Raw genomic sequence first — 13,464 nt, forward strand, 5'->3', positions numbered from 1 at the left:
AACACCAAACCTCTTTCTGCGAGGCGTTGTGAATTTGTAGATCTGCTATTTTTGGCTACAGTTCTTAAAATATGGACACTAGGGTTCAAGTTGTTAATATAAAAAGGATTGGAAGATTTGGAGGACCCCCCTGTTGAAGACCCTTGGTCTAGAGATTGATATTCCTATGCATTTGCTGCATTGATGTATTTATTACCTTGCTTAACCCATCTGCCGCCGTTGACGGTGAGGATTGTCATTGAAAGGGTTAATACCATGGCGCCGTTGACGGTGAGGACTGTGAATCTTACTGTATATACAGTAAAGATATTATTACTTACTTAATGTCGCTCCGGTCCCGCTCGCATCGGTAATGTCGGCGATTTGTTTACAACGCACGTTGGGCGTGCACGCGAAGTGAAGCTCCTCAATGTTAAGTCAATGGCGAGGCCCATAAAGAAACTTCATTTAAACAAAATAGCCATTTTGAGACATTTTGCAGCAGATCTAAATGTAAACAAGGCAAAAGGCAGGGCGCAGCCATCTTCATCTTCTTGTCGCACACTGTCATGTGACTAGATGACGTAATCGTTGCCGTCAAGTGATAATCCAAAAAAACAAAAACAACCCCCTTCCGGCCCTTCAAAATAATAGCGGCGGCCGACGGAGGAAACGACGTGGCGCCGAGGCACCAAGCAACCTTCAGATTAAGAGGCAGTAGATGTGTTAAGAGTGTCTGCTAAATGTCTAAATTGTAAATTGTAAATCTCAGGAGTTCTCTGTTCCGGCCTTCCACGTCCCGTTCACCACGCTGCACGTGGAGCCCTTCACCATCGACCTGAAGAACCTGAACGTCCCCAAGGTGATCTCCACCACCTCCTTCGACCTCACGCTGCCCGGGATGCCCGCCGTGTCCGTCCCCGCTTACCACATCAACACGGAGTTCCTGCAGGTTGGATGATAACAATTCATTCATCTAAAATCTATTAATTACTTTCAATCATGTTTCTGCACTCATTTTTGGTTTTGGACAAGAAGTTTCCTTTTGAACCTAAAAAAAAAAACTACGATTAATCGATCAATAAGGTCATCAACTTTCAATCAATGAATGAATGGATAATCTGCCTCCCTAAACCCTGCAGGGCAAGATGTCCTTCCTGGCCTTCAAGACGCCCCGGCACGACGTCACCATATCGTCCTTCACCCTCCCCACGTCCTTCAGCCTGGGAGAGCTCACCGTGGACCTGCAGGTAGGAGTGGAACCATACGTTTTAATTACCATACGATACGCATCACCATACATGGTTAACCATACGATACATGGACGATAATGGTTCATTCATGGCGATACGATATGATTCAATTCTTTGATTTAAAATCAATATACGGTAGTAACTATTTAGCAAAGAAATTAAATCTGTGTGAAAAGTGTGGATAGTGGAGGCTTTTTAAGGGAACAATCTATTATTATGGATATTTATAAGTAAATGCTGTGATTCTCTAGCAAATAAGTGGACATTATATTACAACACATATGGACAAACCTGCACCTTGACATGAACACAGAGATTACACATATTTATCGATGGACCAAGAGTAGCTATATGGAATGGAAAAGTCATTAGACCCCTCTTTTTCATTTTCCTTCTTAAAAATGCTAAATACAAGGCACAATTACTTAGTTCCATACCATCAATTATTTGAACTGCAAAACGATTCGATACCAATTATCTGCATTTCAAAACGATACGATACGATACAAAGCCAAAACGGTACGATACATGCTTTTGCATATCGATATAGTAGCTCATTGCAAATGAGTTACTATATCATGACACAACTGTCTGCAGGAGATGGCCAAGCACCTCTCCAACATGGAGCTCCCCACCGTCACCATCCCAGAGCAGAGGATGGAGATCCCTGAGATGGCCTTGCACCTTCCCTCCAGCCTGTTCATCCCAGCGTTCGGCTCCCTCTCCGCCACCGTCAAGCTCTCCACGCCCTTCTACAACGTGAGCTCCACCGCCGGCCTGGAGAAGAAGGACTCCAGCCTGGTCACCTCCCTGAAGTCCATCTGCACCTCCACTATGATCTTCATGGAGTACGACCTGGATGGTGAGACGGAGCAACACTTTACCTGAAACCTCCTTATGTTCAAAACCTATACTCGTTGTCGGGAAATGCAGAGAAAAAAGGAAAAAAATATGTTTTCCAATTCATCCAAAGTAGTTATTTAATCAAATCAAATCAAACTTTATTTGTGCCGTGCAGGTTCAATCAAAGCATAAGCAGTGTCAACATTAGTACATTTAGACACAAGATCTTACCATACTGTTCATTGGTTCAATATTTATAAAACCACCACACACACTTCACTTTAAACCTGTCCTCCCTGTTATGGGTGTCATTATAGGCCCAAGGTATTAATGAGTTAAAGTTACATTGTTGAATGTTAATGTTGTCCCTGCAGCCTCGTCGACCCTTGGATTTGATGACGGCCTCTCCAGCCTCATGGGGAAGATCAACCTCATCCACAGTGACCTCAATGTAGACTGGCAGCATGTCTACACTCACAACTCCAGGTTAGTGTACTTAGACTGGCATGTTCTACACTCACAACTCCAGGTTAGTGTACTTAGACTGACATGTTCTACACTCACAACTCCAGGTTAGTGTACTTAGACTGACATGTTCTACACTCACAACTCCAGGTTAGTGTACTTAGACTGACATGTTCTACTCTCACAACTCCAGGTTAGTGTACTTAGACTGACATGTCTACACTCACAACTCCAGGTTAGTGTACTTAGACTGACATGTCTACACTCACAACTCCAGGTTAGTGTACTTAGACTGGCATGTTCTACACTCACAACTCCAGGTTAGTGTACTTAGACTGGCATGTCTACACTCATAACTCCAGGTTAGTGTACTTAGACTGACATGTCTACTCTCACAACTCCAGGTTAGTGTACTTAGACTGACATGTCTACACTCACAACTCCAGGTTAGTGTACTTAGACTGGCATGTTCTACACTCACAACTCCAGGTTAGTGTACTTAGACTGGCATGTCTACTCTCACAACTCCAGGTTAGTGTACTTAGACTGACAGCATGTCTACACTCACAACTCCAGGTTAGTGTACTTAGACTGACAGCATGTCTACACTCACAACTCCAGGTTAGTGTACTTAGACTGACAGCATGTCTACACTCACAACTCCAGGTTAGTGTACTTAGACTGGCATGTCTACACTCATAACTCCAGGTTAGTGTACTTAGACTGGCATGTTCTACACTCACAACTCCAGGTTAGTGTACTTAGACTGACATGTTCTACACTCACAACTCCAGGTTAGTGTACTTAGACTGACATGTTCTACACTCACAACTCCAGGTTAGTGTACTTAGGCCATGGCTACACGGAGCTGGATATTTCATATATCCTGGTTTTTCAGATATCCACATAGAAAAATATCTAGGTCCACACGACAAAGATATCTATAGGTCTAACAAGCACACACAAAGTCTTCAGAGATATCCGGGTTCCCCGTCTATATATCCGGGTTCAATGTCTTCACTTATTTATCCGGTTTTAAAAATATCCAGCTTCGCGGCCGAAATATCCAGCTTCATGTGGCTGCAAGCCCCAACAGCACAAAAAAATGTCTAGCTTCAGAAATATCCAGCTCCGTGTAGCCATGGCCTTAGACTGGCAGCATGTCTACACTCATAACTCCAGGTTAGTGTACTTACAGTATGGACTATGACAGATGACATGAGATATAACACTTAATCCCTGAAGGGAAACTGAGGCGTTACAGCAGCATTGTTAGCTTGTAGATGTGTTCTTTCCTTCACTGGAGTCTGTCTCTGTGCATTCATTAATAGCATGCAGGTGTAAAGAGCCTCGTTGTTGCACCGTATCGTTGCTATAGGTCTGGAAATGGGGTGAAATACTTTAGGAAAGTTATAGAATAGTTTTGTTAAAAATGTGTGGGAACATTATGGACTGCAGCTTTAGATTCTGTCAGCTCTTGGTCTTGCTGTGGGAGAAGGTTATTACAGAGTTCCAGTAAAACCAGAGAGTAAAACTTTATTTCTTATTTCTTTGATCTCAGGATGAAGCGCCAAACATCTTCCACTAATGCTCTGTAAGTTTATTTTTACACTCCTTTGTAATTTATGCAATTTTGAAAAAGGATTGACATAATATCAATGTGGAGTAAAGTCAAAATATTCAAGCACAGTACTTGAGTAAATGTACTGAATGTCTTGTGTGTTGTCCATGTGTGTGTTGTGTTTAATTAATGCAATTTTGAAAAAGCACAAACATTGAACTAATATTATAATAATATTATAATGTGTATGTGCTGTGCAGGGAGTATCGTCACACCCTCAACGTGGACGTCACCAGCCCCAGCTTCGCTGACCTCAGCTTCCGCTTCGCCTCCATCAAAGACGGCGTGACGGCGTCCGTGTCGTCTCCGTCCTCGGGCTTCCTGGGTCTTCATCTCCAGAGGAGGTCCCAGAACTCACAGCTCTACGGCCGGGTGTTCTGTCGCTATCTGGTCAGTACTCTACCTCTGTATGAGTTATTAGTACCTCTGACTGAATTACTGTAGTCATCAGTCACTATCTGGTCAGTACTTTACCTCTGTATGAGTTATTAGTACCTCTGACTGAATTACTGTAGTTATCAGTCACTATCTGGTCAGTACTCTACCTCTGTATGAGTTATTAGTACCTCTGACTGAATTACTGTAGTCATCAGTCACTATCTGGTCAGTACTTTACCTCTGTATGAGTTATTAGTACCTCTGACTGAATTACTGTAGTTATCAGTCACTATCTGGTCAGTACTCTACCTCTGTATGAGTTATTAGTACCTCTGACTGAATTACTGTAGTTATCAGTCACTATCTGGTCAGTACTCTACCTCTGTATGAGTTATTAGTACCTCTGACTGAATTACTGTAGTTATCAGTCACTATCTGGTCAGTACTCTACCTCTGTATGAGTTATTAGTACCTCTGACTGAATTACTGTAGTCAACAGTCACTATCTGGTCAGTACTCTACCTCTGTATGAGTTATTAGTACCTCTGACTGAATTACTGTAGTTATCAGTCACTATCTGGTCAGTACTCTACCTCTGTATGAGTTATTAGTACCTCTGACTGAATTACTGTAGTTATCAGTCACTATCTGGTCAGTACTCTACCTCTGTATGAGTTATTAGTACCTCTGACTGAATTACTGTAGTCAACAGTCACTATCTGGTCAGTACTCTACCTCTGTATGAGTTATTAGTACCTCTGACTGAATTACTGTAGTTATCAGTCACTATCTGGTCAGTACTCTATAGGCCGGGTGTTCTGTCGCTATCTGGTCAGTACCACAACTCTGACTGAGTTATTGTAGTCAACAGTCGCTATCTGGTCAGTACCTCTGACTGAATTACTGTAGTCTACACTATCTGGTCAGTACTCTACCTCTGACTGAATTACTGTAGTCTACACTATCTGGTCAGTACTGTACCTCTGACTGAATTATTGTAGTCAACAGCCACTGTCTGGTCAGTACTGTACCTCTGACTGGGGAAATCTCAATATTTCGACGTCTCATTAGTCGACTAAGGGTTAGGATTAGGGTTAGGTTTAGGCATAGTAGCATTTCACCAGGTTAGCATTCACCAGCGTCGGACTAATGTGACGTCTAACTATGGAACGTTGTAATAACGCTACGCTCCCCCTCTGCCTGGTTTATTGTTGTCATCAACAAGGAAGGAATATAAAACCTGCTCTCTGGAAGTCTCAGGGCCGCTAAGGTCAGGCTGCACTTTGATTCTACCTCTGAGGACGGACTCTGCCAGTGCATTTCAATGGGATTGGAGCGGTTTGCTGCCATGTGCGGATTTCTGAAAAATAAAAAATAAACTAAAAACACTCCATTCCCATTGAAATGCATTGGCAGGTAGATATTAAAGTGCAGTGTGACCGTGCCTTTAGGAAGCTTTTTTAATAATGTCTATCAAACGCGTATCAGACGCGTTCCGGCTCGCAGGACTTGGTCAGTGTTGACTATAATAACACTTATTGTTCTCTGTTCTCTGTAACTCTAGTCGAGTGCATGTTTAAAATGTTCTCTTTATGTCGAATAGACATTTCAGAAACATACTATATAGCTTAATGTTATTGAATTATAATCATTTATATGTAACACCTAGAGCCTATACTTTGGCCATTCAAAAATAGTTGATTGGGCGCCCGCTGGCCTAGTGGTCAAGACGCATACCCCATACTAGGCTTTGATGCCTGCTGGCGTTGCTGGTTCGATTCCCGATCCAGACGACCTTTGCCACATGTCATTCCCTATCTCTCTCCCCATTTCCTTTCAGTCTACTGTCCTATCAAATAAAGTCATAAAAAGCCCAACAAATTAAATAAAAATAGTTGATCTGTATCAGGGCTCAGCAGCCTTTTAGAAATGAAGTGCCATGTTTTTATTCTCTAGATGGTCAGTGTGTCATGTCATTGTCAACATACATTATAATGTCAACATACATTTTAATGACACTTCATCAAACATTCCAACATATGTTTATTGTCAGGACATTGTCATAATGATCATTAGACTCAGATCAATAACCCTCCTATCTCCCTGACTCCCTCCCCAGTCAAGAGTTTTAATGAATGTAGAATTATCTGCAGAATCTAATCTGTTGCAATTTAGGTGACTTCATTTAATTGACCACCAAACCAATATTTGATTTTAAAATAAAAATCATCTCTCTCACACTTCTGCCAGTGTGCCAGTGATCACCCTCCCTGTGCCAATGTTGGCACCGTGCCTAAGGTTGCCTAGCCCTGCTCTATAGCAGTGCATTGTGACGTGACAACGCAAAAAGTACCTTGAGATTGCCCCTGAGTAAATGTATTCTCCTGCGCCCCCTACAGTCCACTCCAGGGAAGGACGCAGACATCCTGGTGCTCAAAGCCACGTTGAGGAACTCAGTGAAGCTGAACCTGCAGGGCTCCTGGAACCTGGAGGTCCTGAACCACATGCTGGAGGGTCTGAAGGAACGTCTCCCCGCCGCCACCGACGCCGCGCTGCGCTTCCTCAACAAGTACCACGTCCACCACCTGGGCTTTGACCTGAGCCGCGCCGCCATGAAGCTGAAGAACGCCGCGTCCAACGCCATCGAGAGGCTCTACCACAGGATCCCCGCCACCCTGGGCGCCCTGCAGACCTCCCTGCAGCAGCTGGGAGACCAGGCCAGGGAGACGCTGAGGTACAAACCAAAACTAAGAACCTTATGGTCTTATTGAGAAGGATTGTTGTGGTCCTGAACCTTATGGCACGCAGAAAGTATCTAAGAGTCAGAGGTGGTTTTGTGAACAGCTTACTGTTGGCTCTAGAAATGGGTAGATTCTTTGATAGATAGATAAATCAGTCGCCCAGAGGTTACAGAGAAGTATGAAAAAGAAAACGTACTGTTGTGTGCAGTAAAAAAAGAGCAAGCACAATAAAAAGAGGATTATATACTGTACATATAGGGCTGTATTTAGATTATCTTAAGTAGCAGCTATTATGCCTTAACTTAAAGGCCTGTCCATATTTCTCTGGCCACCAACCTTTTCATCTGAGAGTTCCAACTTTCCGACGTGCAGCTTTCAGAACTCTAATTCCGCGTCATGCTTTTCAGAAGATGTGAGTGATGTAATTTTCTAGTTGAACCGGACCTCGCGTTGTGAGCATGTAGAGCAGCTATTTTCACAATGTTCACCTCTTGCTTAATTAATATTTGACAGTTTGGTCAGTCCTGTCGAATATTCCACTATTCGAATACTTTGAGGTCGAATAATTTGAATACTAAAAATCACTATTCGTGAATGCCCAACCATGTCAACACAGCAATAGTAATCAATACCAACACAACCCAAACGTGCAGAGCCAAGCAAAGTGTCCAATTTAGTCAGTTCAAAAAGAATAAAGAAAAAAAAAACAAGAACGGGTGACACAAAGGCATTCTGTATGTTAGAAGTAGAGCTCCATACTGTACACCGACGATGCAGTGATTTATTTGTGGTGTCCTGTAAGTCCTTGTGAGCTTTGGTGCATGATGACACCTGTAAATACAGACTGTCTCCATCCATCATTATGACACCTGTAAATACAGACTGTCTCCATCCATCATGATGACACCTGTAAATACAGACTGTCCATCCATCATGATGACACCTGTAAATAAAGACTGTCTCCATCCATCATGATGACACCTGTAAATAAAGACTGTCTCCATCCATCATGATGACACCTGTAAATACAGACTGTCCATCCATCATGATGACACCTGTAAATAAAGACTGTCTCCATCCATCATGATGACACCTGTAAATAAAGACTGTCTCCATCCATCATGATGACACCAGTAAATACAGACTGTCTCCATCCATCTGTCCGTCTCCAGGCAGGCCGCTGACGCCGTGGCCTCCGTCAACCTGCAGGATCTCTGGGAGCGAGCGGTGAGCCGGGCCAGGCAGGCGCTGTCCGCCGGCGAGCAGAACCTGGACTCCCTGCTGAACGCCGCCGCCAAGTTCCTGAGCGACACGACCTTCTCCGTGCCGGGCTTCCAGGTAGGGAGGTTAATGTAAAATCGATTAATTGCCGTTAAGGAATGAATAGATTATATATATATATATATTTTAATATTTTTTTAAACAACTTTCTTTTGCCTAGTGAAAGTTACAGGTATGGTGTGTGTGATATCAAATGTGATCTTAACAAACACATTACTCTTTAATCATATTCCATCATATTCAAGAGCTTTGGAGAGAAATGAGACCGACTCCAATTGAGCAAAGGAGGTTTTCTGTGTCCAGCTAAAGCTCGTTGACACTCGTTATATTCATAAAGGCAATTATGTTTCTGCACAAATTTTCGGTTTCGGACAAGAATTTTTCAATTTGGTACTAAAAGGCACCGCTTATCAAAAAATCGTTAATCGATCGATACGTTTATCAACTATCAATTAATGTCTTTAATCAATAATTTGCATCCCTACTTCCAGGAGAAGATGACGGGGCTGGAGATCTACGAGAGGCTGCGTCGCGCCGTCTCGGCGGCGGTGGACCGGGCCGTCCAGAGGTTCTTCCGGCTCGCCGCGGCCATCGGAGACGCCGTCTCTGACCTGCTGGGCGAGGTGGAGTTCACCATCCCCAGGACGGAGGTGGTGGTCAGCGGCAGGGACGTCCTGGAGAAGATGAGGTCCGTCCGGGAGCAGGCCCTGCACCTCTGGGACAACCTGAGCACTGAGGAGCTGCTGGTCAAGGTAAACCCAGAGCACTATGGTTAGGGATATTATCGCGATAATCAAAATCCATTATCCTGGGGCGGAACATTTGCCAAAAAATAGAAGATATACAAGCTTGTAGATCTGCTATTTTTTGGCAAAGACATTTGATTGAGAGCGAAAAAAAAGACTGTTAACGTATATTATAAGTACAGTTTACTAATTACAGAGGGTTTAAGTGGTACCAGATATGCAGCTCGGTAAATAAAAGGTGAATTGATCCCAGTGCATGATGGAGGACGATATCACGCTAAATTAAATCTCCATGATACGATAAACGATAATATCGCATATTGTCTCATCCCTATTAGGGTTGGAGCCCTAAACAAGGGTAGCTCGATAACCCGATAACAGATTTATTGATTACCCGGTATCAATAAGCTTTGGGCTTATCAAACTTGTTATCGAGCATAGCGGCCCATGATGTCATTTAAACAATCAAGACAAGAGGTGATCAAGACATTATTACAGTACTATTCATGATATAAAGCCATTTAACACTTATTGCACACTAATGAATGATTGTTTTAATGACATTTAATGATATTTGTTAATTTGGTCAATTGTCATCTTCATAGATGGTGGTCAGCTACAAACTCACAGTCACAACAACTGGCCAATAAAATAGATACCAGTTTTGTTCTGAATTTGTCGTCTCACATCTTTCCACAACATTTTAGAAAACTCTCAACAGTAGGCTGGGTAAAAGCCCGGTTCAATAAGCAGGATTGATAAGGTGCTCATCATCAAGAAAATTCTTGGAATTCTTGTAAGCAACTTGGACTCCTCATGCATAGAAGGAAGCATGAGGTCAGTCTGTTGTCTCTCAAGGCGCGGCAGAGGGAGAGCAGAGCCCAGGATTACATTGACAATTGGCACTGGGTGAAAAAATGGGTTACAAAAATCGCGGGATAAAAATTTAAAGAATATTATCAAGAAGATTCATGAGCTCCATCCCTACTTACCGTAGCACTGGCCTACCCTCCATGACCATACATGAACGCTAGATAGCATTTTTTAGGTTTTACAAAAAAGGTTTTTACTGATTGGGTGGGTGGTCTACCTACGTTGTTTTTTCTAGATTTATATTCCTATGCATTTGTTGTATAGAGTAACGAAGTGTGATGTCATTTACACATCCTACCTGGTTCCCATATCGCATCATATAAGAACTGTGGGTTAGGGTTAGGGTTAACATAAACAAATGATGTCAGCGGTTTGACTCATCAACTGATGGTGAGAAAACGCTAATGTTACTGTCGCCCACTTAGTTACATTTTCACCAGAAACAGAACGTATCAAATATTGAGTGAGTGACTATCATAAACCATACAGAGCCACCTCGCCGACAATATCGCGGAGAACGTTTGTTTATTTTTGGACCACAATGCTGATATGAGAGGATTTTAAGATGACTCAATGTTATTCTCCATAGAGAATTACTTCCGTGGAACCAGGGGATGAGCGAGTGACGTCATGACTTTGTTACTATCGTTGATGTATTGATGTATTATTGTTCTTATTATCTTGCTTATTGTAAGTCTCTCTGGATTAAAAAGTGTCTGCTAAATCAGGGGTTCCCAAACTTTTTAATCCGAGGCACCCCTACATTATAATTTTCACTCCCCGCACCTTATATTTATAGCATATCGTCGTTGTCGGGTGGAAACCTTGTATGTCCAAAACCGTTCGTTTTGTATTTATCATCTATAAAATGTACTAAACTAGTGAAAACAGCAGATCTACAAGCACACAACGCCTCGCATCGCGAGGCGTTGTGTGCTTGTAGATCGGCTGTTTTCACTAGTTTTGTGTGACAGTCTTCTATGATGAAGCAGGGCTTTGCTTTACCAAAAGACGTACACATTTGAAACTTGGAGATACAAGGTTTCTGCCCGACAGTGATGATATTTTAGTGATTATGTTGTGAGGAATACGTTGAGATAAAAGCCATTTTGGTTAGAACTGACAGAAAATAACTTTGTACTTCAAGTTTAAAATGATACTAAATATATTTTCAAGTGTCCAAATAAATTCCAAATATTATCAAATTATCTCGCGGCACCCCTGGACTGCCGTCACGGCACCCCAGGGTGCCCCGTCACCCACTTTGAAAACCCCTGTGCTAAATAACTGTGTAAATTGTAAATTGTCAAGGTCCGAGAGCTCCTGGAGTTGCTCCTGAAGAAGGCAGAAGATCTTGTAGCCTCGCTGGCGGCCCAACACGAGGATCTGACCTCAAGGCTCCAGGGCGTCTACGACGAGGCCCAGGAGGGAGCCAGCTCCGCCAAGCAGAGCCTGGACGAGGCCAAGAGAGGCCTGGCGCAGCTCAAAGACCTGGCCAAGAAGACCCTCCAGGACGCCTACAACCACATGAACCTGCACAACCTGAACCACGACCTGAGGGAGATGGTCAGCGCGCTGCAGTCGCACCTCCACGGGGGCCTCAACGACACCATAGACCTGCTGAAGCGGTGGTCCTTGAGCCTGGCGCCCTACGTCAAGATGAGCAGCAAGAAGCTGGACGTGGAGATTCCCCTGCCCTTCTACTGGAAGGCTTTCAGTGAACTGCCCACACAGGAGAGGGCCTGATGGGGCTTTTTACTGTCCACACAGGAGAGGCCCTGATGGGCCTTTTTACTGCCCACGCAGGACAGGCCCTGATGGGCCTTTTTGTCACATCATTAGTCGGGGGCCTTATGCTGCATTCACACTGAGAGAAGCCAAGCTAATGGTTGGCTTGGTTATTCAATGTAATCTCTATGCAAACCAGCTTTAAAAATGTCCATGCTCTGGTTTGCATAGAGATTACAATGAATTACCAAGCCAACCATTGAATGAGGCATTAGGGAGATAGAATGGTAATTTCATGCTAATCAGTCTAAAAGCGCCAAATTTTGCACAGATGTAGCCCAGGGCATGCTCTAATGATTTAGCTAGGGCGCCCGAGTCGGCGACCTTCGGGGTCGCCACAGCAGCCAAATCAAGTTGGGCTCCCATTGACTTTCTAAAAGCTATACTACAGGAGAAAAAAAAAATCTGCTTTAAGTAGTATGTGAGAGGACTAAATAGGGGTTTGTCATGATTCTGAATCCATTGCAAGCATTTGTTTTGCACAAAAAAACATTCCTTGGGCTAAAAACGGCCCCACAAAACGATGGTTTAGTGATGAGTCATCACTTTTCACAGATTTGGCCGTTGTGGCGACCCCTGAAGGTCGCCGACTCTGGCGCCCTAGCTAAATCATTAGAGCATGCCCTGGGATACATCTGTGCAAAGTTTGGCGCTTTTGAGACTGATTTACATGAAAAAACCCAAAGGCCCCCGACTATATTCCATTCATAGCAGGAGGAGTTTTTGATGACGGCCCCTGACCAATAGATACATGTTTGTGTTTTCTGCCTAATTTCCAGTGATCTATAAATGATGACCTTTATTGTTCTTTGTCTCCATGAAACACACACACACACACGTACGCATGCACGTACGACACACGTGCACGCATACACGCACGACACACAAACACACACACGCATGCGCGCGCGCACACACACACACACACACACACACACACACACACACACACACACACCACATCTACATTCTTTTCTACCATGATGCCAAGCTGAGTGCAATAAATACTAATAATATTGAATAATATTACTTCTCTAGAGACAAGGATCTTCGTCCTTTATTCCACACTGCATGAGGGGAAAATATGTCTTTTAACGTTGATTAAAATGTTATGAATAGTTTTTAGCTTTTATATTATGATAAGATTGTTAATCTTTGTTTCAGTTCTGACGTCACAGGTTGTGACTTGATGAAGATGTGAAATAAATAAAGATTGTTTAATTTTGTCATTATTTTGTCCAATGTTTCCATCAATAATCAAACATCGACCAGTTAAAAGCAGAGTGCATCGGTGTCATTTTAGATTTGAAACACTAACCATTATTTTACACTTTGGTTATCCAAAAATAGCTGATCTACAAGCTCACAGCAAATCACTTTGTGCCACGCCATGACCTTGTAAATCTGCCTTTTTTCCCCTCAATAAAATGACTTTATGTACTGTGCACATTGAACAGCAAGTGATTGTAAAAAATAACTGATATTTCTTATTTTAT

At 43.0% G+C, this 13,464-nt stretch overlaps 1 protein-coding gene across 1 annotated transcript in view; it reads left to right on the forward strand.

Annotated features, from left to right (window-relative positions):
* The window catches only part of apoba (apolipoprotein Ba), an 86,483-nt gene extending 73,286 nt beyond the window's left edge, over positions 1-13,197 (forward strand). Inside the window, exons 28-37 of the mRNA XM_080751450.1 lie at positions 752-931; positions 1,122-1,229; positions 1,830-2,094; positions 2,450-2,561; positions 4,102-4,134; positions 4,362-4,551; positions 6,939-7,273; positions 8,453-8,618; positions 9,053-9,313; positions 11,492-13,197. Coding sequence (XP_080607576.1) covers positions 752-931; positions 1,122-1,229; positions 1,830-2,094; positions 2,450-2,561; positions 4,102-4,134; positions 4,362-4,551; positions 6,939-7,273; positions 8,453-8,618; positions 9,053-9,313; positions 11,492-11,926 — 2,085 coding nt within the window. The 3' untranslated portion in view covers positions 11,927-13,197. The remainder of the gene's footprint in view (positions 1-751; positions 932-1,121; positions 1,230-1,829; positions 2,095-2,449; positions 2,562-4,101; positions 4,135-4,361; positions 4,552-6,938; positions 7,274-8,452; positions 8,619-9,052; positions 9,314-11,491) is intronic.
* Positions 13,198-13,464: the final 267 nt, after the last annotated feature.

The sequence above is a fragment of the Nannobrachium achirus genome, assembly GCF_963921795.1.
Source record: "Nannobrachium achirus genome assembly, chromosome: 20".
Taxonomy (NCBI): domain Eukaryota; kingdom Metazoa; phylum Chordata; class Actinopteri; order Myctophiformes; family Myctophidae; genus Nannobrachium; species Nannobrachium achirus.